The sequence below is a fragment of the Annulohypoxylon truncatum genome (genome assembly GCF_022578515.1).
Source record: "Annulohypoxylon truncatum strain CBS 140777 unplaced genomic scaffold F4807scaffold_37, whole genome shotgun sequence".
Classification (NCBI taxonomy): Eukaryota; Fungi; Ascomycota; class Sordariomycetes; order Xylariales; family Hypoxylaceae; genus Annulohypoxylon; species Annulohypoxylon truncatum.
Genome location: NW_025953823.1, coordinates 112,725 through 139,472, shown reverse-complemented (window position 1 = coordinate 139,472; position 26,748 = coordinate 112,725). Strand labels below are relative to the sequence as shown.

Genomic DNA, 26,748 nt, shown 5'->3' with positions numbered 1-26,748 from the left:
TTTCGAAAAACGGGACGCCAATGAGACAAAATAAGTGGCACTACGATTAAGTCAGCCAATCATCGATCGGCTCTCACGGTTCACTACCTACACTGGGGCTGGTGCAGGTCCGTGAAGACCCCTAATATGACCCCCTGGCCCCCCTGTCGACTCATCTTAGACCGCATCTTGAGCCTCGAAACCTAAAGTTCCCCTGTTCTCCATGTTACAGCCAAGCATCAGACTTCAACTTTTATCCCAGTATTGGTTCAGCAAGCGACCTATCAAACATCAGCACTTGTCAGTCTTTACGTGTAGCTTAATGCAAGACCTTAATGCTTCTATGATACCAAGGAAAATATGAAAGAAAACCCAAGCGATCAGGTTCATCGCAGTCTACATTTAGTTATATCATGAAGGGCTATTGAAATCGTCAGTGGTGTATTTACCTGTAAGTACCTGCAGTCTACAGGCATAGGAGAAACAAAATAAAATATCCATCACGCTTCTTCGGAAATTTTGAAGCTCAATCCTCAATTCCTCAAAATCAGAACTCCGAAATTGACTGTTGACTCTTGAGTATTCTTTGAGAGATGATGGGAGCTACTCGGCCGCGACGCGCTCGTCCTTTGATCCTCCTACGCGAAAAGGGCGATGCTCTTCGTATCGTACGCCAATTCCAATCCTCTGAGAATACGCGGTCGAATTCAGCTTCACTGGATCGAAGGAGTTGGTAATTTCTTTCAATTACTATTACTGGTAGCTCGATAACGCCATGCCAAGAAGGTACAGTAATTGTCAACATCAAAAACTGAATTGGGATGCATGATGGGAGGGAGATTTAACTTCATCCCCTGAACCTGCAAAATGGAACTGTATCCGCGATTTGCAGCGTTCTAGTTAGGATCCCGAATAGCTTCCTAGACGCTATTCCCGTGCCGAAGCCGGGTTTACGGCCTTTGCTCTAAGGGCGCACTTCTCCCGTCTATTGATGAGAAAATGATAATGAACAAGTCAGGTCAAGTATTTTATGACTAATAGCGATGGCGCCATCTGCTCTTAGTTCGATATGTCACAATAAAGGCGTTGGTAAGAGCTAGTATAAAGAGAGTGGACGATACAACTAATCCTCTGAGATGAGTAAATTATGCATTTACCCGCGCCAAGGTAATCAATAAACCCAGCCACGTCGCGAAAATGAAGTCTGTAAACACTGCGAAGACAGCACTGATCATCATCGATGTTCAGGATGGCTTTTTCCACCCGACACATTGGGGTCCCAGCCGCAGCACGCCAGATTTCGAGAAGAATGTCACGCTTCTGTTAAAGGCGGCCCGGGAACACAACGAGAAGCAGGGCGAAGGCACAGAGGAAGCATCAAACACGGTGGCCATCTGCCACGTTCACCACCACAGCACCGAACAAAACTCACCGCTTCGCCCCGGCGCCAAGGTCGAAATAAACGGCAAGCTTATCGAAGGATCGCAGCCTCAGTCATTCGCGCAACCGCAACAGGGAGAGCCGCTCTTCATCAAGCACGTCCACTCGTCTTTCGTCGGTACCGGGCTAGAAACTTATCTCAAAGACCGAGGAGTCAGACAACTCGTCCTTATCGGCTTGACGACGGATCACTGCGTTAATACGACTACGCGCTTTGCGAACAACCTTGGAGTTGTTTCCGCAACTAGCCTAAATGGCGAACTAGATGAAGGCGATATCGTCGTCGCTAGCGATGCATGCGCTGCTTGGTCAAAGGGAGGCTTTGATGCGGAGACTGTGCATAAGGTGCATCTTGCAAGTTTGAAAGGGGAGTTTGCACAGGTTGAGAAGACACAAGATATCCTGCGCATCGTATTTGGATGATCCCATCTACGGTTGAAATTCCTAGTTCTTTCGTTGATTACTCTAGATATCTAGGCCCGTATGCACTCGAGAATCAACGCGATAACCTATTCAAACTGTTGGCCCAGCATGACTTGATATTCCGACGATGTATAGCTTGGTAATGTGTTGTGTCACATGTAAAAGCCGGTACACCTCATGCGTAACTAATAATGATGCAATATGCGCCTTGAGACGCACTTCGTGCGATGGGTATAACGAGATAGATAAGGAGAGACGCCAATAAGCGGGAATCTGCTGGTCGTGATACCCGGCACTCTATCCCCGAGTTATGAACTTCAGCCAAGATGAGGCCCGCGGCAAGTAAGTCTTCACCAAGTGTCCGGCATCCGCAAAGACAAGATAACTACCAACAACCGCCCAGAACGAGAAAATGATAGATAACGCCCAAGCCAGCTTCGCCCTGATAATCTGCGGGAGGAGGAACTGTCGTACGGGGCCGCTTAGAAGTAGCCATCCGATGATAGGATACGTCGTCGTCGAGGACTCGCTCTTCTGGTTCCGTTCGAACTGCTCGATCGTATCTAGCATCTGCCAGGCCGCCTTGTTGCTTACCCTTTCCCAAGTGGCCTCGCAAGCAAAAGTGCGAGCCGCCAATGCAAACTGTTCTCGGGTCACCGTGTCATGACCAAGCTTCAGCACCTTCTGCACGAAGTCGTCTAGGTCGTCAGGTCGGACGAGATATCCGGTTTTCCCATGTTCGACGATATCGCTTGGTCCGCCCTCGTCTCGCGCGATCACCGGAACGCCACTCGCCATGGCCTCTAGCACCACGAGCCCGAATGTCTCGGTGATAGAGCAGTGAAGGAAGATATCGGCCGAAGCATAATGCGTCATCAGCTCCTCGCCAACCTTGAACCCGGGAAAAACCACTTTATTCTTCTTCTGGAGCGGCGCGAACATGTCTTTGACTTCTTGCTCGACGACCGGGTTACGATTCCCGCCGACGACGACGAGTTTGAATTCCATCCCCCTGTTATCCAACTCCTTCGCCACCTCTGCGAGGAACGCGAACCCCTTTTCGCCCGCCAATCGCGAGCAGGTGAATAAGATGGGCTCTCCGTTCGGCGCCCATTCTTTCCTTAGCTGCTCGCTTCTCTTAGCCGGGCTGAAACCCTGGGTCTCGACTCCTCGCCTCAGCACTTCCATCTTATCCGATGGTACGTTGACGGACGTCAGATACGTCTTGACGAATGTGCTCGGGTAGAAGATGGTCTTGACCGAGGTATGACGGAAGAGATAGCCCTGTACGAAGCCGAAGACTTGGTTTGCGATCTCGCCCAGCGGCCAGGGGAACAAGAGAGAGCAATACCCAGCCAGATCGGTCTGGAAGTTGCATATGATAGGCACTTGCAACTCCTTCGTATATTGCCGCAACTGTAGCATCACTTGAAAGCCCAAAGATGCGGGACTGGCTAAGTAGATGAGATCTGGTGGCCCTCCAAACGTGCGCCTGTACAACTCGGAAAGCCGTACGGGGTACGCCACCGAGAGCTCGGGGTTGAAGGGCAACGGATACCCTGTCAAGCGCACTTCCTCGTAATAAAATGGGCTGCCGACGGGAGAACTGATCGGATTGAAGGTGTTTACCTTGGTATGGTTGTATGGCGCAACCACCGACACGAGAGCCCCGTTAGATCGCAACTGGTCTACTAACATCTTGGTTGTGCGCGATACACCGTTGACTGGACCAAGGCTCTCCGTGCACAGCAGAATGCGCTTCCCGCGCAGGCCAGAGGGGAAGACATCTAAGTCGTGAGATCTCTCTGCCATTGTTATGTCTTGAGCTCTCTGAGATTTAATTCCAAAGACTAAAGCTCTGGTATCCTTTGATTCGTATTGGATGGATATATATGACCTTTTATGAAGCTTGGGGTTGGGTGGCTAGGTCTATCAGTATTCGATGTAGCAGTTTATAGCGAGAAACATACATGATTAGGTATTCTGGCATCTAGAAGAGATATAGAGAAATAATCCTTTTGGGCAGCGCAGTAGCTTGAAAACGTAGTTGAGAGATAGGAAGGTGTATCGGGGGAAATGCTAGTAGCCGAGAGAATATGTAGAATAGTTGGTGCAGGATGTAAGAACTGCATACGTAGGTAGGTAAGGGGAAAATGTACATTGATAACCAGGGTCAACGACAGCGAACTAGAGACAGGAGGGCAACGTGAAATATCCTCATGATACTGATAACAAGAGCGGTTTGTGGCGTGTGTTAAAGTTAGGCAGAGTTTCTTTAATCAGCCACAGATGCGTATAACTTCGTCGTGACTAGGAGCCGCGAATACAGTCACTAGCAGTCTAATACAGCACTCACGAGGCTGATGTGATGGTACGTTAAGATCGAGTCATCTTCACCCTTTTTCCCTTTCAGTACTGCCCTAAAAAAGGCCACAAGACCAACAGTGCTATCTAGTCACACACCTTAAACTACGTATTTCTTAGTTCCATAGATATAATAAAATACGGTGCTGATTTATTAGTAAGGCCTATGATAATTTTTTAGTTAAACCATCATATGTGATGTAGTACGTTGGAGTTTTGTCGGAACATTTGAGGCGAATAAGTTGAAGCCCAAGTCCGTAAGGTCCGTAACCGCAACTCAACAGCTGTAGCATTGGACTATCAATAACTCTAGTGAAAAGATCTCCTTGGCAATCCGGATCATGGATCTATTTTCTTATTTTAATTGCCTTTTTTGGCTTCCCGTCTCTTCTTCGAATGAACTGGTCCAATGACAAGCTCAGGTGGCCGCACACGCGAAGGGGTCTGCGCACCAATCAGCTTCTTCGTCAGCGGCACATTTTCTTGACGGGATCGCTCTAGGAACAATCCAGATCCACATCGTACATGGACAAGCTGCAAGAGAAATCCGGGGTCCTACGAACCTTACAGCCTAGCAGCATAGATCCGCAGGTATAACCAGTATCGCGCTTAAATGATTGGGTTCGTCCAAGATATGTTCCCTCTGGGGGGCCAAAGTGTCACATGCACAGCTTCTGGATGGACCATTATCTGAGGTTATCCAGATTGGCGATTGGCGCAACTCTTTGTCATGTACGAATTAGCATCCTTGATTACCCCCTCGTGTGTCTAGCATGCTTATCTGTTGGCTATCTATTCGTGAAAAGCATTTTGCACTACCATCGTCATCAGAGTATGCTTTTTTTCCTACTTCTCTGTTTTCTTCTTGTTATCTCCAGCTGAGCAGAGAGATCATCACTTCGTCGTACGGCTAATATATTTGGGCTTACGTTAGTAATTAAAAGTACCTGTCTAAGTGAAGTATCTATGACACTGTACGCATACGGTGATAATCCGATATAAGCTTCATTATATTGCGGTTGCGCCAAGCCGTGACATTAAGTAAGCGATCAGATAGACTTACAGAACTCAGAATTGTCTACTAACTCATCGATAGGTTCTCTCAGATGTAGCGTCTAAGCTCTTATTATTCTCTAATATAAAGATAAATAACCTTTAAGAAACTTTTCGTCCCGCCAGCTTAAGTGCGAGCGACGTTATAGCTAGATATTCACCTATCAGCATAGTTTATACCTGCATGAAACTATGGCAAGCTACGATATCCTTAGCCGCGAAGTTGTGGGAAGTCTCCCACATCGATTCTCATTCCCACTCCCACCTCCCATCCTTTCCTCCGCAGTGGATAGGGAGACAGGTACCTTACATATGTATGTGTGAAGGTTATTGTCTGGGCTGCGACCCATCCCTCGGTGGACCTTGCGCAAACCTGTCTGGGTCCTAGTAGGACATGCAAGTTTGCTCCCGCGCTGCCCAAGTACGACCATTATCGCAACTATCACCATATAAGCAATATGGATACCCATCTGAGCTGTATACCCGAGCATCATTTATACTGCTCAACATGGACTAGGTAACAAACACAGTACGCGTGGCATCCGTACCGTTCGCCAAACATTATGTACGTGGAATAGGATGCCACTTGACGTCCCCATTGCCGACTGAGACCTGTTGTTCCCTGGATGTCCTATCTTTCTTCCCCCCCTCCCATCCACCCTGATCCGACACAAGATCAGCCCGTGGCACGAATTTTAACAGAACACTGGCTCCGCGTCTAGGTCTGCCGCTTGCGCATGTAGCAAGGGTTCCGGCAGAAGTTCGACGCGATCGCACATCTATTACTAGGCTGGGTGATATATGTACCTTGTCGTTCTCTTGAGAACTCAGCTAGCCGCATAACGCCGCATGCGTCTTTATGATCAAGTGGCTTTCTAGTCGTACCCAAGTCTCGATGCTGTCGTGCTTGACCTACTAGTTCATTCTTATCTGGAGGAGTCCCTTCTCTTAGATTCATCTTTCCTGCTCATCTAGACAAGTCGTGGTAGTCGCACCTCTTTCTATCTTTTCAGCTGCTTACAACCCTTAATACTTCCCGAGTAAGCAGTCACGCTCCCCTTATTACTACCTAGCTAGCCACCTCTACCTTCATACTATTATCTTACGCAGCAAGATAACTACGAGCTACGACCTTCCTAGTCTGACGCACGACTTCCTCGCATGTCTATTCTTAAGGGGAGCTTCAGAGACGCCGTGGCCATAGACTTCTTGAGTTCTCACCATCATAGAACACAAGTGTCAAAGACACGAAAAAGCCGTCTTATATCTCCCATAATCGAATTTAGATCCAAAATTTGCGGACTATCGCTATCTAGAGGACACCCTCAACCCGTTGTCCCAAGCGCCCAAGGCTACTTAACTACCATGGGTTCCGCCCCAGCATCAGCTGGCGAAGCTGAAGAGGTTGTCGCTTACGTTGATGGTGCTTCGACGGCCCCAACTACGCCCGACGAGGGCTCATCTTCTAGCCCTTTGCTTGCCGCAGAACTAACGGCAGACCTTGAGCGCGCCGGCCTACCCAGAATATTGAATTCCACCATGGCCGACTTAACACGTCCTATTTTGAACATATGCTGTGTGGGTGCTGGCTATGTTGGTTAGTTGTCCCCTACGTTCTTAGCACCGCAGTCTGTTTAAACGCAGGCGCGTCCTTATTGCTGCATATTATTCTGTGCTTTAAAACTGAATCAAAACGTAGGCGGCCCGACTGCCGCGGTCATTGCCTTGCAAAACCCGCAGCTTCGTGTCACAGTTGTGGATAAGAATGCGCGGCGAATCCGGAGATGGAACTCGGCGCACTTGCCCATTTACGAGCCAGGCCTAGGAGAGGTCGTACGCATCGCCCGTGACGGATCCAGGAAATGTTACTTTTTCAACCACCCAGAAAGCGAGCAAGCCCTGAGCTGCGACAAACTGCATCATAGCAACTGGGCTGTCCTGCCAGAGAGACAACCGAACTTATTCTTCTCCACCCAGGTAGCGCGGACCATTGCCGAGGCAGACATCGTCCTCATCGCGGTCAATACGCCAACTAAGACAAAAGGTGCTGGAGCGGGTAGCGCTACCGACATGACGGCTTTCGAGGCCGTTACTAGTGAGGTCGCCCAACATGCTCGACCAGGGACTATCATCGTAGAGAAATCAACTGTTCCCTGCAGAACAGCCGACCTTGTTCGAAAAACTGTAAGATAGAATTTTCTATTTGCTGAGTTAATGGCATGTGAAATCGGTTGGCTAATCGTCCGAATAGATGGCCGTTCACCGTCCAAACATCCACTTCGAAATCCTGTCGAACCCGGAATTCTTAGCTGCGGGTACAGCGATGAAAGATCTCATGTTTCCCGATCGCGTACTTATTGGCTCTTCGATGACGGCGTCCGGCCGCTGGGCCGCCGAAGCGTTGGCAGATGTTTATGCGGCATGGGTTCCGCGAGAACGTATCATTACCACTAATGTCTACTCGTCGGAGCTGTCTAAGCTTGTGGCCAACTCCATGTTAGCACAACGCATCAGTAGCATCAACTCGATATCCGCGATCTGCGAGAAGACGGGAGCGAACGTTGATGAAATAGCAGCGTCTATCGGCTGCGACCCCCGAATAGGGGACAAATTCCTAAAGGCGGGTATCGGATTTGGTGGAAGCTGTTTCAAGAAAGACATCCTCAGTCTAGTCTACTTGGCCGAGTCTCTCGGCCTCGAAGAAGTAGGCGAATATTGGCGACAAGTTGTCAAGATGAACGAATACCAACGCGATCGATTTTCTAAACGAGTGATCAGTTGTTTAAATAACACATTAGCGGGAAAGAAGATCACGGTCCTCGGGTACGCATTCAAGGCCAACACTTCCGATACGAGAGAATCGCCCGCACTCGAGGTCATAAAGACCCTCCTCGAAGAGGGCCCCAGGGAGATTGCTATATTTGATCCTTGCTGCAACCCTGTGGTTGTCAGAACCGAGATCAAGGAACTTCTTAGCAGCAAAGCCGCGCTTGGAGATGACGGCGGGCCGATCGAGATTTATTCGAGTCCTTACACTGCTTGCGATGGTAGCCACGCCATCCTCATAACGACCGAGTTCGACGAATTTCGAACCACGCCATCTAAACATTTAGGCAAGAGGTCCTCCGTGAAGGCCAAGCCTGCTGTCAAGATAGAAAAGAAGAAAGACGCGGATCCTCGACCTATTAAAGACCTCTTAAAAGGGCCAACAGAGACAGAGATCCTAGCTCTTCATAAATACCTCCTGGGTAATTCATCTCCGGTACCCGATAACGATCCTTTACATCGATATAAGCCAGAACCAAATTGCGAGAACGATTGTCCAGATTGCGGTCTTATAAAGACCAGCGGCTACTCCACTGCAGGAAACTCTGGCGAGGATCGACCTAAGGAAAGACTCGATTGGAGCAAGATCGCGTTCAATATGAACAAGCCCAAGTGGCTATTCGACGGCAAGGGCATCGTCGACGCGGACCAGTTGACCACCTTATACGGCATTAACGTAGAGAGCATCGGGCGTTAGATAGGTAGACGGCGGGCGGTACCGATACCATGTGCATTTATACTAACCTTTTAATGGGGGCTTCATTTCTGCATCGCATACCATCGGGGGCGGTAGGCCGCCTCAATTAGATTGTCGGAGCACGACTTACATGAACTGGATATGACTCCATAGACTCTTACCGTCCTTTCCCTCTTGTTTTACCCCTCAACCCCTTTTCCTTTGGATGGAATAACAAGATTATACGCTTGCGTTTAAAACGGCGGACCATTTTCATAAAGAAGGGTCCTACGAAGATGATTTTACGAGAAAAGTCGCGGTTATCAAATTTACCTCTTCGGAATTTTAGGTATTATTGTGCATGTGAAACAGTCGTAACTCCGTAACTCCTTCTGACGTAGACCCATGTACTGGATCTAGATACTTATTCGAGCTAGGACGTATTAGATCATCACGTCCAGTCTTTGTCCGCCCTGGCGGCAGGTACTCTCCCGACAGCCCGGAAAAGCGGGAAGCGGAAGAGGGCGCGCGACGATCGCGACGGGCATAAATCAAGAGCCGACGAAAGCTCCCGCGCAGTTAGCCAGAGAACACCGAAAGCGAACCTCGGCGAAAGCCCATTTCGTCATAATAATAAAATAAAAAGCAATTGTTCGTTCGTTCGTTCGGTCAATTACTTCGTAGTTAGATAGCTCCGTAAACGGACCTAGAAAAAGAAGTTATACGCAACTTTATACTTACACGATTTTACACGGACGAGCGCGGATGATCCCTTTCGATTTTGGTCCTTGATCCATTCCGCTTAGCTACCCCCCTCTGCCCCTCTCTCTAAGATGGCGCGCCCACGGAGTCTGGCGTTACGGACAACCGTCCAGCTTTCACATCGGTGGGCGGTACCTGGTGTGCGACGGCAATATAGCGCTGCCAGCGCCGCGATCGCCACCAGCTCTAGGTTCAAGCCATGTCTCGTGCGATCGCATCGGTATTATTCAACCGAAGCGCCGACAAAAGCGCCACGGGGCGGTTCGAAGCTCTTCAAGTCCGCGGACGAGGCTGTCGCAGACTTGAAGGACGGCGATGTTATCCTAAGCGCTGGTTTTGGGTTATGTGGTGTCGCTGGTACGTACGAAACGAAACAGCTTATAACGAGCTTCGCAATCCAATGTTCGTATAAGTGGCTAATGGCGAACCCGCGCAGAAACTCTCATCCAAGCGATCCACAAGAAAGGACTCAAGAACTTAACGGCCGTTTCGAATAATGCCGGCTCCGGCGACCACGGCCTAGCCCTTCTCACGCAAGACGGACGGTTAAACCGCATCATTCTCTCATACCTAGGGTCGAATAAGGAGCTCGAGAAGCAATACCTCACAGGGAAGATCGCCGTCGAGTTATGCCCGCAAGGCACACTGGCGGAGAAGTTAAGGGCAGCTGGTGCCGGTATCCCAGCGTTCTACACGGCAACGGGCGGGAAGACGTTCATCGAAACGGGCGAAATACCCGTGAGGTTCACCCCCGAAGCCGTCCTGGAGAAGGGCAAGCCGAAGGAGACGAGGGTTTTCAATGGAAAATCTTACATCATGGAAACCGCGCTTCCTGGAGATGTGGCGATCCTGAGGGCGTGGAAGGTTGATGAAGCTGGAAACTGCGTATTCAAGTAGGTCTTATTTCGTTCTAGTTCTCAGTTTCGTATGGCAAGAGATATTAACACACGCGCGCTCGTAGATACACGACAAAGACATACGCAGGCCTCATGGCCAAAGCCGCGCGCATCGCCATAGTCGAGGCCGAGAACATCGTCCCGATCGGGTCCATCGACCCAGACGTCGTCGACCTCCCCGGCATCTTCATCGACCGCATCGTGCCAGCAACCGCACCGAAGAACTTCGAAGTCCTAAAAACCGCCCCGCCTAAACCGGACGCGTCCGCCTCAGGCCAACCCGCCACGCTCGACTCGCGAAACCGCATCGCCCGCCGCGCGGCCAAGGAGCTGCACGACGGGTACTACGTCAACCTCGGCGTCGGCATCCCGACGCTAGCCGCCTCGTATCTGCCCGAGGACACCAAGGTGTGGCTGCAGTCCGAGAACGGCATCCTGGGCATGGGCCCGTACCCGGCGACGGAAGCGGACGCGGACGCGGACCTGATCAACGCGGGCAAGGAGACGACGACGCTGTTGCCGGGCGCGTCGACGTTCGACTCGGCCGAGTCGTTCGGCATGATTCGCGGCGGGCACGTCGACGTGTCGATCCTAGGCGCGTTCCAGGTCTCGGCTTCGGGAGACTTGGCTAATTACATGATTCCCGGGCGCGTGTTCAAGGGTATGGGCGGCGCTATGGATCTCGTGTCGAACCCCGACCACACTAAGATCGTGGTGGCGACCGAACATGTCGATAAGAAGGGCCGTAGCAAGATCGTTCAGGACTGTCTACTACCTCTTACAGGCAAGGGTGTTGTTAGTACTATTATCACGGATCTTGCCGTCTTCCAGGTTGACCGCGTCAAGGGTGGTTTGACGCTCACTGAGATTGCGGAGGGGGTTGATTTGGAAACTGTCAAGGCGAAGACTGATGCTGAGTTTGCGGTCGCAGACGATTTAAAGACGTTCTAGACTTAAAGAGATAAGATGAGATGGGATGAGTAAAGATGGTGTAATATGGAGCATATGTCGGGAGGTTATGTTTATTGTATATAGAATCATGCACACTGCTTATAGGAATAGGGACAATTAGCATTTTTCATGTATAAACAAGCGTCTTTGTCCATCCAAGGTGGTTAATCCTCGGCGAGTGTGTATCCAAATTTGGTCATATTTCTCATCTATCAATATGAGACGGTAGACAATACATCATCTCGTGGTCAAGGTCTTTATGTACATAAGATATATGTGCATTTCCATCCATCATCCATCGTCAGTGCATGGATCATCACTTCATCCCTCTCACACCTCGTAACCCCCATCATAACTTCGGCCTTAGTCCAGGAGCAAACGTAGTCCCCTCACCACTAGTAATCACACCCACCAACTTATCAACATTCTCCAGTAACCAAATATTCCCATCCTCAGACGCCAGCCACGGCCCGCCCTCGACCGGCTCCTCGCCCTCCGCCCGCGCATCCCCATTCTCATACGCCTTCCTCAGCCCGAAGACATGCGACACGACCTGCGGCCCGACCCCCGTCTGCGCGCGCAAGCACGCGATCGCCACGAGCGAAGTGAGCACGCGGCCCACCTTGGCCGGCGCATCCGCGCCCCGCGGGTTCGACAGCAGGTTCGAGTAATGGCCATTCAGAATATGGACGGGCAGGTCCGGATGCGACTGCGCCAGCTTGTCGAGCAGCTTGCGCTCGAAGCCCAGGTACACGCTGTCCCAGAGGGCGAGGCCGTCCCTCTTTCTGACCTCGAGGTTTTCCGGCGTCAGCTCGCGCGTCGGCTTCGTGCTGAGCGAGGCCGCGACGTCTTTAGGTAGGCTGCTGTGGAAAGCGCCCAAAGTGTTGATGCTCCGCGGGATGCCGTTGAAGGATATGCACTTGAGCCCGACTTCGCGGATCAGCTCGGCGTTCTGGGCCGGCGTGCGCGGCGAGTTGGGCGTCGGGGTCGCGTTGGCGAGGTGGAAGATTTGGGTCATGGCCTCGGGGCAGTTTAGTGTTGCCGAGACGGCTGTCTGGTGGTCTGTTTAGTCGTTTGTTTTTTTTACCATTCACCTATCCGTTCCTTGTTTGCCTGTCCAATTTCATACGGGCCAAGGAATAATGAGCGGAACATGTTGAATTTCACCTACCGACAGCGTTACCCAGGCGGGTAATCCAACTTTCTTCTCGGCCGCATCGCTCGCGAACTTTGTCAACGCCGTTTGCACGCCTGCCGACGAGGGGGTGTATCCCGGGCTCGCGTGGCTGGCGTTGATGAGCGCCTTGACGGTGTTTGAAAGTTTCGACATTTTCCCCCTAGTTGTCGAAAAGTGAGGTCGAAGAGTAAGATGTGAGATGGTGGAGGAAGAGAGTAGGGGTAAACTAGTCTGTCTGTAGCTGAAAATCTTAAGTTTCTCTAATCTGATAATATTCGTTCGTCAACATGTCTCAGATCTTATTTTGCTCCGTATGTCGCAATCGTCTTCTAAACGGCTTGCAGCGAAACGTGGATGAACCCGACGTCATCAGCTTATGAGTTAAATATTATACTTGTTTCCTAGGCGACCTTAGGCGGATATTTCATGTACCTAAGGTGTTCGTTACAAGGAAGTTATCATCACCTTGTTGATTCCGAGAGTATGCCGCGGCAAAGATCCCTAGAAGAAAGAATTCGGTGATTCAAGAATCCCCGAAATCGCAGCTAGAATAACCCTATGGGTCTTAGCCTTAGCGGCTGCAGCCCACTATATCGAAGCGCTAATTCAGGAACAACCGGCCCTAGAATTCTCCAATTAGCTGCTGAGATTCCATCCATTGGTCCTAGTCTTCGATTTTCGGGTAATTTTTGTGAGACCGGTAACGCATGCTCACGAGAGTATCGTGTGTTTTTATATAAAACCTCATAAGACATAGAAATGCATACATATACACAGGTAAGTAAACCAACTAGGTCAGTTAATATGGTACCATGTGTGGATGAAAACGAATTCTCGACAAATGGGTATTCCTGAATTGGCCAAGAAGGCCAAGAGAGCCAAGCTAACGCTTCAGCACCGAAGGACAACACGACTATAAAGATATTATATTTCCCAGTCGTTACTTAAGTGTTTAAAACTCCTAAAAGCCCCTTGATCCCAATTCTATGCCCATACCCTTATCGTTAGCCTATACCTTTCAGTATCTCATAACCTAGATATCTCAGCATATCATAGAGCTTAGTGAAACCCCGTGGGTATTTGGTGATATACCTCAGTGAGGGCCAAGAGAGGACAACCTTCTCTTGGGACGCACGCCAAGGTAAGGTGGACCGGTTTCCTGTTCATAAGATAATTCCCTCGCGGATATATCATTGCCGGTTCCCGCAAAACACGAACTCCCTTACTTTCCTCCCTCCTTCCCTCAAATCGTCGATAACTTATAGAACCAATCTGAATGCAGGGTCACGGTCGTCACCGAAACCACGGTACTTATCGTACTTGCCGTTCGCCTTGTCTCGGTTGATCTTCCAGCAGTATAGCACATTGCAAGCAACACTAACAGTTTGTTAGACGATTGGGAGACCCACGACTGCTGAACAAGATTAAATCACTCACAAGAACCATCCACCACACAGCAATCCCATGATAATGGTATGACCTTCATAATATGCTGGTCCTTGCGTCTTGGGGTAGATGAAGACGGCGACGAATCCACCGCAGTTCGCGATGGCAAGCTGCAGGGCACTCGTGGTAGCGCGCTTGTAGTGGCCAGCAGAGTTCTACGCCGTTCATTGTCAGCATGGGAATAGCACTATGTGCGAATATGGATCGGGCTTGAAAGGGTACTAAGAGTACGACTTACGTTCGAGAGCCAACCCAGAACAGGTGGCACGCTACTGTAAAGACCGGTAGCCATGAGGAAGGTCATGCCGTATTTAACTTTGTCGTTCTTCGTGTTGGCGATCACACCGTATCCAATAATCGCCAACGGTAGTGAGCAGAGCATGACAGGTCCTCTGACGCGGCATCGATCAGAGATATATGCGGTGACGACTGGTTCTCATAAGCCTCAAATTCACGACAGAAGGTCACGAGTGGTATACATACCTGTGATTACCGAAGCCACCGCGTAGGGAATGACGGACCACAGCTGAGCTTCATCTGCCGTGTATCCTAATCCCGCAATGATTGTCGGGAGCTAATGATTATTGATTATCAGGACAACGAACTCGAGGAGAGGGGATTGAGTGATACTACTTACAAAGAGACCAAAGCTGTACAGGCCGCTAAGGATACCGAAGTATGCGCAGGCTGTGAACCAAGTTTGCAGACTGAAGACGCCACGAGCCACCTCAGACCAGGCGAATCTCTCAGAAGCCTCCCTGGGAATTCGTCAGTATAATGTCACATTGCACGCAACGTGACAGGATGGAACATACTTTTCGCGGTGGTTGCCGTCACCGCTACCGCTTGAGGCATGAAGTCGGCTCACAGCGAATTGGCGCTCTTCAGGAGTAAGGAACTTAGCCGAACCAACACCATTCGGGAGTAGGAAGTATGAAGCAATTCCGACAAGAGCCGTCTTTGAAATTGTTAGCATTTATACGCCGGCTGCACTTCACAAGACTGGTAGCGACTTACGAAGAGGCCCTCAAGGACGAAGATCCATCTCCACTTGCTAAGACCACCTCGAGTGCCTATCTCAGCTATCCCACGAGCTAACAAGCCTACCGAGTGTTAGATGTGACATTATAGGATGTGTTTCTCATAATGCTGCATGGAACAGTTACCTCCGAATGCGCCAGACAGAGACGCAGCTGTGTAAAAGATACCAATTCGCAGAGCGAGTTCACTTCTCGTGTAAATGGTCGACAAGTAAAGAACCTGCATCATCCGTGAGCTACAATATATCGATATTATGTCGATATTAAAAACTTGTCACTTACGATTCCTGGTAACAGACCACCTTCGGTAAGTCTACACCATTAGAGTCAGCAATTGGTCTTGATAAGCGAGAGGCCATCCTCGATATACTGGGGACGAATCTGATTGGAAAACGAAGAAGCGCAAAGGAAATGCGGTGAAACGGTCTCGGAAGCAGGAATAATTAACTGACCCAAGAAGCGCACGAACGCCAGCGAAGCCCGCGAAATTCTGGACGAATCCGAGACACATAGCCGACACGCCCCAGAAGAAAGTCAGGCACGGTAGCCAAACCTGAGGCGTGAGCTTCTTGAGGATCAGGTTACTTGGAATCTCGCTGAGGATGTACGTCGCGTAGAAGACGGCGAGACCTTGGTCGTACTGGTGGTCCGTGATGCCGATGTCTCCCTCGAGATTGTATAGCCGCGCATTTCCCACATTGGTCCTGTCCAGGAACGAGCAGAGGAACAGGACGGCGAGGACGGGAAGGATTCTAATATTCTCACGGTTAGACCCCATCGCGTGTCATTGGTTTTCATTTTTCATTTTTCTATTCTTCGGTTACCGAAGAGAAAAATAAATAAAGGCGGAGGAAATGGCTGGACGGAACCTCGTGTCTAGCTTCCACAGGACCTTACGCGTCAGGTGCTTGTCGGTAGAGCTGACCTGGATCGCGCTCCCCTTCTCGAGCTCCTCCACCGCCGCCTTGTTAGACGACATCTCGGCGGATTCTGAAGACGGCATCGTTATAGGCTTTTTTTCCTCTTTTCCTTTCCTTGTCGCGAGCCGGAGACGAAGAAAAAGGGCGGGACGAAAAGAGGAAGGTTGGGTGGGTTATTCTATTGTTCGGAACACCGTCTGGCCAACCTTTAAAGCTTCGCAAAAATCAGTTGCACCAACAGCTAAATAACGAACCAGGGCATTGGACATTTGAGTAGGCGATACAACAGGTCAGAGCATCGACGAACTCCAGTCACGTTGCGGGGAATTAGATTACTACATTAGTGGTTACCTTTTACGATAGTTGGGGGGACCAGGGGGGACGGCAGGCCGTTGAATCCATCGAAATTGGCGTGTGGGGTAAGTAAGGTCTTTGTCTTAAGCTGTCTTGGTATGGCGGACAGTAAGCTGTTGGTGATCTTCCCAGCTAATCGAGATACAAGCATTAGCAGCGCGGAGTCGCTGTGGGGGACAAGTATCTATTTCCGGAATTTGATATACCCCCGACGGCTTACGGCTCTTTGACCTAATCTAAGCGACAGGGAACCCGAGCTCATTACTAGACAAAGCAAAGGGTGGCGGACGGCAGAGAGAGGCTGACTGGTCAAGGGTGTGATTTGTCAGTTTCGTCAGTGTCACCACATGATAAGCTCCGGATGGTGTGTGTGATCGAAGATGCAAGGGAAGGGTAAGAATGCTGCCGCTTAATGCGCCTGGCCAATAGCTATGCTCGACAGAATATCTCACAATTTCAGGGTCCTTAGGCGTAGATATTGCATAGTGGCTTGGCCTCAACGAATACGCCCCTGTCGACTTTGCGATAGGGAAAGCCCGTTACATCGGGCGTACACAATGCCGCGCTACGGACGATATCATACATCTAGGCTGCATCGTGGAATTCTTCGAGCTCTGTTCTAGAAGCTTACGTCGAGTGGGACGCCACTTTGGATTCTTTAGTAAACCTCTTGGGTTTTATGGTTGGGATGTTTTGGATGTCCATCGAGATATACAAAACGTGTCTGCAACCCATCGTAGCATCACCTGCGGGAAGGGTCCTACCAGAGTGTAACCTTTTACATTTCTGGTCTCTGCTTGAGAGACGTTGGAAATGCTAGAGCTGGCATATAGGCTGGCATATAGTAAACAATGCATTGAACCGGAATTATCCAGAAATCATTCCAACCTGTTTTCCTGTTTCTTATTTCCAACGCCATGCGATGCTCCCCCAGTGACCCCTCGCGAACGCCCAAGTGCCGTGTATTCATGTCATAGATGCAGAACTTTTATATTTACGTTCCGAACGTCGACCAGTCCATCCAGTCCAAGTCAGCACTTTGAAACTGAAAATCTTCCCAGAATGCGTTAAGACCAATGTCGGTACTGTGTATGGCTTCATCTAACTGGTTTTCGTTAGACATGGTAGAGAATAATAAGTAGTCCGGTGGAAGGTTTGTTGCCGGGACAGGCATCTGCATCGCTCCGGGGTGGTTGGCCATGTGAGCAGCGGCCATGTCAGCATAAATAGGGGCGTTCTTAGCTATCTCCCCATTCGGTTCCGGTAGGGGTTGCGTATTTTCTGATGCTCGTGATGCATATTTTAGTATCTGCCTTAGTTGGCCGGCAAATAAGCAAGAAAGTCCCTTCCGTTGGATTGGGGTTGATCCTATTCTTTCCAGCACATCCGTAGTCTCTGCTATTAAAGCCCTGATACTAGGGGCTAGACTAGAGCCTCGACCATCGGCAACAGTGCTGACCCTCAGTGCGAAACACGCGGCAAATGATATCATAATAGCTGTATTGTTAGGCATTGATCTTAGCTGCCCTTCGCCTTGAACTGCCACTCGCAAGACGTTCAAGGCTGAAGAGAGGCCAGCAGCGCGGAAGAAATGCCGCGCTCCCACAGGCGCAGTGCCATGGTTGATCACAGAGCTGTATAAAGATAGTCGAGTATGAGAGGCAAGAATATCGACGTATGGAGGTAACGAGAGTTCTACATTGGTTAGTCATACAATTACGTGTATTACGCACACAAAACTCACTTTCGCGATCTCCCAATTGTACGGGCCAAGTTTGGTACCATCTATCGAAGAAAATAGTGATTTCACTTTTGACTCTATTGTTTTACGTGAGTGAGCACACCTCTCGGCTGAGAACGTGGGAAACGTACCTATCAACAACAGACGACTCGCTGTTTCCATTAACATAGCTGTCGCATATTGCTTTTACTTTTGTGATTATGTTCGTCTATAATAGGTATCAAGTTAGCCTATTGCTGGTTTTTCATACTGGAAGGGGGCAAAATACCAGATCTCGCCTTAATACGGCGACGGAAACGATTGAGCCATCCCATCTGTCTGCTAATTCATTAAGATGCCACTGATCGCAACTCTCAATGAGCGGCGACATTGGCAAAACATAGTTCCTTCCTCTAGCGAGACATACACTATGAACCAAATTAGTCGAGTACCTGCGAATAGAGCTTCGGTATCTTGTTACCCTCTTTCAAGGACGAATAAAGACAGCCAAGTGCGTTCTCTCCTTCTTAATAGTCTTCGGCCCTTCGGGGAATCCGGATCAACGTCGCTAAATCCGTCTATATTAAGCGCTTTTCGGCTAGAGATGCAATCGGACGTAGCAATGCTGTCTCTTGGGCTCCGTGGCTCTGTGGATAAAGGCAGAATGATCTTATTGAGAGATAGGTCCAAGGCGATTGTTAAGGCCATGGAAATGTAGGTTGAAGTCTCGTCGTCGGCCCAATGTTCACCGGCTGATATCCATGGTATATTGACCATGAAAGCCAGGACGATCTCTACAGATTTATAGCGCTTTGCCATTACAAGACTTGCGAGTTTCTGTCGATGGTTCGAAAGTCTTTTATATAATGATTCCATAGAGGGTGAGAATAGCGCTGACGCGGCAGCTATCGAGGTCAACAGAAAAGCTGAGCGACTTCGAACAAATTCTACCGTATGTATCACGGGATCAATACCCCAGCGCGTATGTGAAAGTTTTTCGTAGAAACTAGAATGGCGTTGGTTAGTACTGAAGTTCTACAAACGTAAAGCGGTGAAGTCATACTAGGCGAATAGTGCTTCAGCCTCCGCAAGTGTAATGAGACCTAATTCAATGGGATCGAGGTCTTCGCCGACATCTAGTCGGGCTTGAAAACGCCCAAAGAATTTTTGTAAATCATCGCCTTCTCCAGAAGACACCCGATTAGGAGCAGATTTAGGAATTCGTCCTGTTCCATTTCCTTGCACCTGTGGTGTTATAGATGATAGTAATTCGGATGTGCGGGCGAGCAATTGCAACGGATTCTCGGCATCATCCAAGCTGAGCTGGTCTTCTTCCACTTTGGGATGCACTGCCGGATCATCACGCGAACAGGTTTGTGAAGGCGATGTTTCTATCGAGGGAGATGTCTGCTGTGGAGACAAAGACGCTTGGTCAAGTTCCATCCCATTTTGCGATATGCGCCGCGGGAGTCCATCTTGGCCACTTAAAAGATCTCTACTCCTTTCGAGTAGGAATCTTAACTCGGTGGCTTGCTCGGCTGTCTGTACCTGATCGATGGCGCCTGCATGCGACCTTCTCAAAGCCTGCTCTATTTGGTAGACGGCTTTCTCCAACCCCGAATGTTTGCTAGGGAAAACAGTCAGTCAATTAGTTCTTGCGAAGCTTCAGAGATACTCAAATACGAGATGGAAATATTAAAGGACTATTAAATATCAAACGTCATATCTTACTTCTTGACACCCTTATGTCGTCCCACGTGAAAAAGCGGTGCAGAACACTGAATGGAGCGCTGAGTGCATCTAGTACAGGTGGAGGACCCGCTAGGACGAACGCACTTCAGCTTGGATTTCTTACAGTTGAAGCAGGCGGCAAGGCGCTCCTCATCTCTTGAATCAGTGTTTGACTTCGGCGCCATTCGATCCGATATGGAAAAGCGGCAGACAAGAGGAGGCCATACGATTTAATGGATTGTGAGCATACAGCGGAAGATTACCAAGTTATTCTTAATCAAGGAGAGTAATTCGCGAAGTTCCCGGGAGACTTTGGGGAAGCTTTGGAGCTTTGGAGAAGATTCAAAGGTTGTTGGGTCGGTAGAACCGTCTTGGCCCCGCACTTTCTTCTCCCTTTTGTTTAAAGCTTGTCAGGGGCAGGGGTACCAATGTAGGTTTTGAATGGGGTAAATGTACGTAAATGCACGCAGATTCGAGGCAACTGCAAGGCAACTGCGAGTGAGTTATTTCAAGATGTAATGGGATGTAATGTGAATGCTATTCAATGGAGATCGGTTGGAGAATATATCACGTGATGGCCGTCGTATTGGCTCGATGGATGTTTTATCAATTTCTCAATGAAACATCGAAACTGTCGAATTCCTCAAAAGCTTCTTTACCGTCCCCTTCATATCCCGCGATCGGGGATCGTTGGAAGGAAAACCACGCTTTATGGGAACAAACCGGAACGTGCCAACCACTACCATGAGGTCCATCACCACCATTGCTACCACCATGACAACCGTAGCCTCCAACCAACGCTACATCCCTATTCGATCAGGTAGTAAGTGTGACACGGGGCCCAGGATTCACCTACATCACACTGTCCCGTCCAGAGCATTTCTAGAATTACTAAGTTCTGCAATATCTGTCCGACTTTTCTAGGCAATGCTACTGTTTTACCAACTCACGCGGATCCATTGGCCTTACCTTCGATACACCTACCTAGCGCAATTAATCAGGGACCCGTAATCGAGCCTCGCTTGGTTGCTTACTTGACACATTCCTGATCCGGTCTTAACATTTGATAGTTGGGAGAAGAAAAACATTCCAATCCACTCACCAACGGCGCTTAACACTCTCATACATAGCTCATCGAACCAACTCGTCTTTCGCCAACTCAGGATGTCGCAGACGTCGAAGCTCATTTAAGTACATACATCTCGGTTAAACTAACTAGGCACCTGGATATGAGAGAAACTCGCAATGCTGCTAATGAGAGGGGTATCAAAGCCCATGGAGCTGTTAGTCTCGTGCTCATATAGAGCTACCTAGGTAGGTTCCTGCAACACAACTATACATTCGGAGCTGAACCGGCCACGCAGAGACGACAAAGCTGGCGATTGGATATTCTAACTGCAGGATCTTCGCATATTCACCGCTGAAAACTCACACCAACTATTTTTGATAAGGATATACCGTTTTCTGTGTCACGCAATACAAGTTTCAGATCAGTCGCGCGAAGTTGGTGTTTAGGGCTGTAGTAAGACAACCAACTCTTACACGCACTAAGAAGCGGATTAGCGGCTATCGATGCAATTCTGCATACCTTTTCCCTCTCGCATTACTAGACAAGCGCCACGCATCCTCTGTGGGCACTGAAGCATGGACGAGAGTCACTGTTGACCTGCGTTAGCAAGTGCATTAACGAAGCTTACTTGTTACCAGCTACCTATCGCGGTAACCAAGTCCGTGGCTGCCATCCTGTGTTTTATCTTAGGGCCGAAGCATTGAAAATCGTTGAGGTTTGGGGCTGAAGCCAGAAAGCAATGTCTCGTCATGATTTCCTCGTTACCTACCATTGCTCTTCCTTGCTAGCCGGCTAAGTAGCAAGATCTAGACGATCGACACACCCAAGATGGAGCCTCAAGCTACCAATTCCGCTGCTAAATTTGGCTTCTAGTATCGAATGGAGAAATTCTTTAGAGTATCGCCGGACGTAAGTCAAGATGGCATTTTTTTCGTTTACTATATTTATTGTTACGGCATCGTTGCAACCTTTGATTGATTGATTGCTACTACTTGCACAAGAGAAGAAAATCGAAATATCTACGCGCACTACGAAGCGACTCTCTGTCTTGGCATATCAATGCTTAGTACACGGGAATAAGATCACTGACGAGAAATGGAAGGGTTCCTGAAAGCATCTATCATCCAGTTGTCCACCCTTGATTCCAGACGACGCTAAGCCAACATTTACCCGGTGTCCAATTAGGCCATTTCTACTGATTCCTATCACCTCCATGAACGGCGGTACAACATTCATGCATCTTACCAGCCATTGACGCTTTTCATGACGGGAGCCATGCGAACCGCATCTTTAAATACGTAGCACTCCAGGATGCGGCATTTTCAATTATCATCAACCAGTTGTACTACTGCGAATTGCGCATGACTTCGTCAACACTCGAACATCGCGGGTTCAGTATGGAAGCGACACTACAGATGAGACCTTTAAACGTGGCACTGCATTTCGTGGTCATAGGAGTTGTCCATATATCTGATCGCCTCACGTCTGTGTTCCAAACATTATCGACATTTGTGACACTGCCACAATATACCGGGCTGAATTTGGGTCATCCGCGTCACTCGCGTTCAATATTGGAATATGGTTCCAAAGCTGTTCTATAAGAACAAGCAGTCGGACAAGAAATTGGCCCACGCCCGTTCATTAGCTCACTACATTCCCCCGAAAGCGTAGACGGTTCAAATGTTTCGGCGGAATTTATGCATTGCTAGTGCTGGTTCGCCCTAAATCCGCTTACAACCGGTGCTAACCATTCATAGATGCATACGACGGCCCTTAGCAGCCTGGTGAGGCAATGATCTTGCAGTATGCTAGCGTCAGCTCGTATGAAACTAATTTTATAGGGCTGAAAATCACGACAATGAGCTGACTCAAGTAAGTTCGATGATAATTACCTAAGTATACATAAAGCCGTGACCTTCGTAGACTTCCATCCCTCATCATAGCCTTCTAGCCATAGGTGACCTTTCGTAGCATCTGAGAGTGATCAGGTCTTTACATCCTGAACCCAAAAGGACACATACCAGTACAGGATACAGAATCCAATATCCTCAGTCTTGAGTCCTACTCATTCTTCGTATCAACATTCTTTCATCAATTCCAAGAAACAACCCTCATCTCAACAAAATGCATCTCATACTCACTGGAGCGACTGGTCTCATAGGCTCGGGCGTCCTTGACGCCATGATCAAGATGAAAGACATCAGCAAGATTTCCATCCTTAGCCGACGACCAGTTCAGATGGCCGAGGACGTCAAAGATCCCCGTGTCAATGTCATAATTCACAAGGACTTTGAGAGCTACGATTCTGAACTACTCTCTAAGCTTCAGGGGGCCACGGGATGTGTATGGGCCTTAGGTATCAGTCAGACTCAAGTTGGTACAGAGTGAGTAAACTGCACATCGGCACAAAAACTCGGACCACTAACCCTTTCGTTTAGGGAGTATGTAAAGATCACCAAAGACTATGCATTGGCGGCATCGAAGGCTTTCCAGACGCTGGCATCCGAGCAGGAGCCTTTCAACTTTGTATACGTCTCCGGCGCAGGCGCCACAACACAACCCGGAAGGTTCTCGGCCATATTTGCCAGGGTAAAGGGGGAAACCGAGCTGGCGCTAGCTGAGATGCGTAAAGCAAATCCGTTCTACCATGCAAGCTCAGTTCGTCCGGCGTTTGTCGACGCTGCAAAGCATGATGCTATCAAGCCTTATATCCCAGCTCAACCGTTTGCGATCAGGGCTACTGGCGTTACCTTGGGACCCGCTATCCGATGCGGAATGCCGTCATATTGGAGCCCTACGGCGGATCTGGGACGGTTTTTGACAGAGATAGCAATGGGACGGTATAAGGGTCAATTCAAAGCTAATGATATCCAAATGGAGGGCGAGTTCCCCATACTAGAGAACTCTGCATTCAGACGATTGGCGGGTCTTGACCGCAAATGAAGAAAGACAAGGAAGATGTACGGATTTCTTATGTTTGGTTCCCGGCAAAGGGGCGTCCAATGGTTTGTGCATAGAACTTCCACTGTATATTAGGTAGCAGGTAGATCAGCTTTCTTTGCCCCTTTCTAATTTGCACCCCTCATCATCTCCAATTATCCCCTTGGGCTTTACTAGTATTCAAAGCGCCACCTCGGGTCAGAATCTCCTCGCCAATCCGCAACTTCTCCAACGTGTTTTATCTCTTCCGCTATGGCCTCCCGCCTCTTATTTTCTCTCTTCAACTTGATCCCCAAGATCGTCACAACCACCGCATTAGCGACAAGATATGCGAGAGCCAACGAATGGCCTACGATAAATCTCGGTCCGTCGGTAGCACGATACAATTGAGTCCCCAACACGGCACCTAGGTTCCCGATGCTGATCTGCATAGCGTTAGCGATGGCTCGCTTGGTCTGGCCAGACACGTTGATGGCAGGCCACGACAGCACCAAAGCCGTAGCCGGAAAGATGCCTCCTGCTGCGAAGAAAACGCCGACGTAGCTGACCCCCGGCCTGCCGATCGGATCGGTGTTGCCGAGTAGGATGGCATAACCGATGGAAGCGAAGATAGCAGATCCGCCGATAAAAATGGCTCTTTGACTGAGCCGCTCGGAAAGAATAGCTACCGTAACGGTGGTCAGGAACGCGAAGGCGTAAGGGGGCACAGTAAGCAACTGTGCTGTCGCGGCTGTGTAACCTAGATTGGATATGATGGTAGGCTACCGAAGAAGACAATTAGCTATTGCGTATAGACCTAGGTATTGAAGTTGCCAGGACGTCACATACGAGAAACAGGGACAGTGTGTAGAGAGGCAAGCTCATGGTATGAAAGCCTAGGCCATACAACCAACAATTCGAATCTTTCAGTGCTTCTACTACGGCACCCCAAGTAAACCGCTCGTCGTGTGTTGCGTCACTATCGGCTGCTAAGCGCTGGTGGATGAATTTCCGTTCATCTTCGCTTAGGAACTTCGAAGTGTCTGGGTAGTTGTGGATGAAGCCGTATGCTGCTACGGCCACGAGAGCTGTGAGAATGCCTTCCTGTTTTAACGGATTAGAACACCTGACAAACTGTCATGTGAGTTGGTATGACGAACCAATATGAAGATCCAGCGCCATCCATTCGCCCACACGATACCTCCCATCCTCCCGATGCCCTACTCTTTAATTAGCAACGGAAGTTGTTCAAACCAGACTCGGACTATACGAACATAAGCTAAAATGCCACCAAACGCGCCAGCCAGAGATGCAGCACTGAAGAAGAGAGATATACGGTATTGCCGCTCTCGTCTCTTATACCACATAGAGAAGTAAAATACCACTCCTGGGAAGAGTCCGCTTTCGGCCTGATTCAAGTTAATATGGCACGCGGAAGTTCGAGTTCATGGCCCAGCGAGCTTCTGTGTTCCTGAAGTATAGGTACTGTGCGGCTTCATAGAAACATAGTGAAGGACTTGAACACATACTATGAGCTTGTTAGTTTTAGAATGTAGCAGGATAAAACCGCATAGTAAAAAATTACGGTATATTTTCACACTTACCAACACCGAGAAAGAATCTGCTCACTAGGAAGCCTGCCAGGTTCTGGACTATGCCCGTCAAAGTAGCGACGACACCCCAAACTATAGTCAACGTCGGTAGCCAAATGCGAGGCGTCGTACGTTTGAGTATGATGTTACAAGGGATCTGCCTTTAGTTAATACGGCATATCGAGGCATCATGACCACGGGTTGTGTCCTACCTCGAATAGCACGTATCCCACAAAGTATAGTGTCAGGCCTGTGAGATACTGATTTCCAGCTGTATCAATAGATCAGCCAGAAGTTAGCCCACAGCGTCTCAGACTCACCCACTCATGTGTACATCATTAAGAAGGCCTTCAATACGAGCATTACCGACTGTAAAGAATATTAGTAAATACACTTCATCCCAGGCCATTGGCCAAAGTGGATTATGTTATACCATTGCTTCGATCAAGGAAGGATAGAAGATACAAGACTCCCACCGCAGGCAAGAGTCGAAAGTCTAGCTTTCTCAATAGCGCTCTCTCATTGATACTGGGTCCTCCAGTCTCAGAGTCAGACGCGCCAGAATTTTCTCCTCCCACATCTTGTACCGCAGTCTTCTCGGCCATTGTACCAAGAGGCAACTTCAATTGATGAACGACAGAGAGACAATCGAATTATATCTTTAATATAATCCAGTGAGGTCCAATTAGGAAAACTTTACAAAACTCATAGAGGGACCGGTCGTTGGAGTAGATAGCTGAGACAGCTTGTAGATAAAACTGCAAGACATCAATAAGAGCCATGGCCCCAGTCAATGGCATCATGATAGCAATAGCTGATTTAAGATAGCTTGTAGATAGCTCATGCTAGTTTTAGTAGGATTAATCCGAAGTTGCAACGTCTTTTAGTGTCATGATTGGCGAGTTCGTTGAATCTGGCGGATCACGACATAGAGGCCCTGTCTGACGTGACAACCTTCCCGTCCGTCCGTTATATTATATCATGATTAGATCCCATATTCCACCAAAGCTCAATGTTCCAACATGATTTTGTATCGCTTCATGAGCAATGATAAGTTCGGCGCAATCGAGTTGATTCATTACCTATGTATGCGGATATCGAAACTTGCTACAGCACCTCTTGCTAGGCACGTACTCGATTTTCTTGAAAGCTAATGGACTTTTGGGTATGTACCGTGCATCTTACAACGTCGTTCACGTAATTTAACTTATAAGCTCCACGAGAAAACGAAATGGCAAAGCCGTGGTAAATTACGTCACACTTGCGACGCAATGGGCTCGTACCTACATGTAAATAAGTAAGGGGCGAGTAGGGAGATTTAAATAAATAACCAATTCTCATTCGATAGACCCTGCTGGGGATACCGGAGTTTGGATTCGGCTTCCCGAAATTCGGGGTCCGACTAGAATT

General features: G+C 48.9%; 9 protein-coding genes across 9 annotated transcripts; 4 read left to right on the top strand and 5 right to left on the bottom strand.

The window, feature by feature from the left end:
• The first annotated feature begins 620 nt into the window (after positions 1-620).
• Positions 621-1,952, top strand: F4807DRAFT_243437 (Isochorismatase hydrolase). Its single transcript, XM_047994310.1, has one exon. The coding sequence runs from the start codon at positions 1,177-1,179 to the stop codon at positions 1,840-1,842; it is 666 nt and encodes a 221-aa protein (XP_047850562.1). The 5' UTR covers positions 621-1,176; the 3' UTR covers positions 1,843-1,952.
• On the bottom strand, positions 1,945-4,217 carry F4807DRAFT_440563 (glycosyltransferase family 4 protein). The gene has a single exon (XM_047999317.1). The coding sequence runs from the start codon at positions 3,652-3,654 to the stop codon at positions 2,140-2,142; it is 1,515 nt and encodes a 504-aa protein (XP_047850561.1). The 5' UTR covers positions 3,655-4,217; the 3' UTR covers positions 1,945-2,139.
• A 2,581-nt stretch (positions 4,218-6,798) lies between these two features.
• F4807DRAFT_453652 (nucleotide sugar dehydrogenase) lies at positions 6,799-8,782 on the top strand (the record flags this gene model as incomplete). The annotated part of the gene is made up of 3 exons (XM_048000489.1): positions 6,799-6,856; positions 6,959-7,443; positions 7,511-8,782. The coding sequence occupies 3 exons, from the start codon at positions 6,799-6,801 to the stop codon at positions 8,780-8,782; spliced, it is 1,815 nt and encodes a 604-aa protein (XP_047850560.1).
• A 445-nt stretch (positions 8,783-9,227) lies between these two features.
• On the top strand, positions 9,228-11,541 carry F4807DRAFT_440553 (succinyl-CoA:3-ketoacid-coenzyme A transferase subunit B). Its single transcript, XM_047999316.1, has 3 exons — positions 9,228-9,880; positions 9,960-10,416; positions 10,485-11,541. Exons 1-3 carry the CDS (start codon positions 9,595-9,597, stop codon positions 11,368-11,370), a joined length of 1,629 nt encoding a protein of 542 aa, XP_047850559.1. The 5' UTR covers positions 9,228-9,594; the 3' UTR covers positions 11,371-11,541.
• On the bottom strand, positions 11,542-13,228 carry F4807DRAFT_440550 (mitochondrial protein). Its single transcript, XM_047999315.1, has 2 exons — positions 12,542-13,228; positions 11,542-12,424 (listed from the first exon to the last, which is right to left on the bottom strand). The coding sequence occupies exons 1-2, from the start codon at positions 12,698-12,700 to the stop codon at positions 11,720-11,722; spliced, it is 864 nt and encodes a 287-aa protein (XP_047850558.1). The 5' UTR covers positions 12,701-13,228; the 3' UTR covers positions 11,542-11,719.
• A 27-nt stretch (positions 13,229-13,255) lies between these two features.
• F4807DRAFT_243032 (MFS general substrate transporter) lies at positions 13,256-16,164 on the bottom strand. Its single transcript, XM_047994305.1, has 11 exons — positions 15,903-16,164; positions 15,486-15,785; positions 15,316-15,346; positions 15,160-15,253; positions 15,011-15,096; positions 14,809-14,951; positions 14,631-14,751; positions 14,477-14,567; positions 14,232-14,422; positions 13,985-14,148; positions 13,256-13,924 (listed from the first exon to the last, which is right to left on the bottom strand). The coding sequence occupies exons 1-11, from the start codon at positions 16,034-16,036 to the stop codon at positions 13,807-13,809; spliced, it is 1,473 nt and encodes a 490-aa protein (XP_047850557.1). The 5' UTR covers positions 16,037-16,164; the 3' UTR covers positions 13,256-13,806.
• Positions 16,165-16,879: 715 nt separating this feature from the next.
• On the bottom strand, positions 16,880-20,250 carry F4807DRAFT_243002 (uncharacterized protein). Its single transcript, XM_047994304.1, has 7 exons — positions 19,759-20,250; positions 19,091-19,654; positions 18,509-19,033; positions 18,317-18,455; positions 18,180-18,256; positions 18,052-18,125; positions 16,880-18,002 (listed from the first exon to the last, which is right to left on the bottom strand). The coding sequence occupies exons 1-7, from the start codon at positions 19,941-19,943 to the stop codon at positions 17,302-17,304; spliced, it is 2,265 nt and encodes a 754-aa protein (XP_047850556.1). The 5' UTR covers positions 19,944-20,250; the 3' UTR covers positions 16,880-17,301.
• Positions 20,251-22,860: 2,610 nt separating this feature from the next.
• Positions 22,861-23,895, top strand: F4807DRAFT_243148 (putative nucleoside-diphosphate-sugar epimerase). Its single transcript, XM_047994308.1, has 2 exons — positions 22,861-23,211; positions 23,266-23,895. Exons 1-2 carry the CDS (start codon positions 22,952-22,954, stop codon positions 23,768-23,770), a joined length of 765 nt encoding a protein of 254 aa, XP_047850555.1. The 5' UTR covers positions 22,861-22,951; the 3' UTR covers positions 23,771-23,895.
• A 45-nt stretch (positions 23,896-23,940) lies between these two features.
• Positions 23,941-25,943, bottom strand: F4807DRAFT_453648 (MFS general substrate transporter; the record flags this gene model as incomplete). The annotated part of the gene is made up of 8 exons (XM_048000488.1): positions 23,941-24,528; positions 24,596-24,850; positions 24,907-24,966; positions 25,021-25,155; positions 25,355-25,495; positions 25,551-25,609; positions 25,663-25,707; positions 25,772-25,943. The coding sequence occupies 8 exons, from the start codon at positions 25,941-25,943 to the stop codon at positions 23,941-23,943; spliced, it is 1,455 nt and encodes a 484-aa protein (XP_047850554.1).
• Between the last annotated feature and the right edge of the window lie 805 nt (positions 25,944-26,748).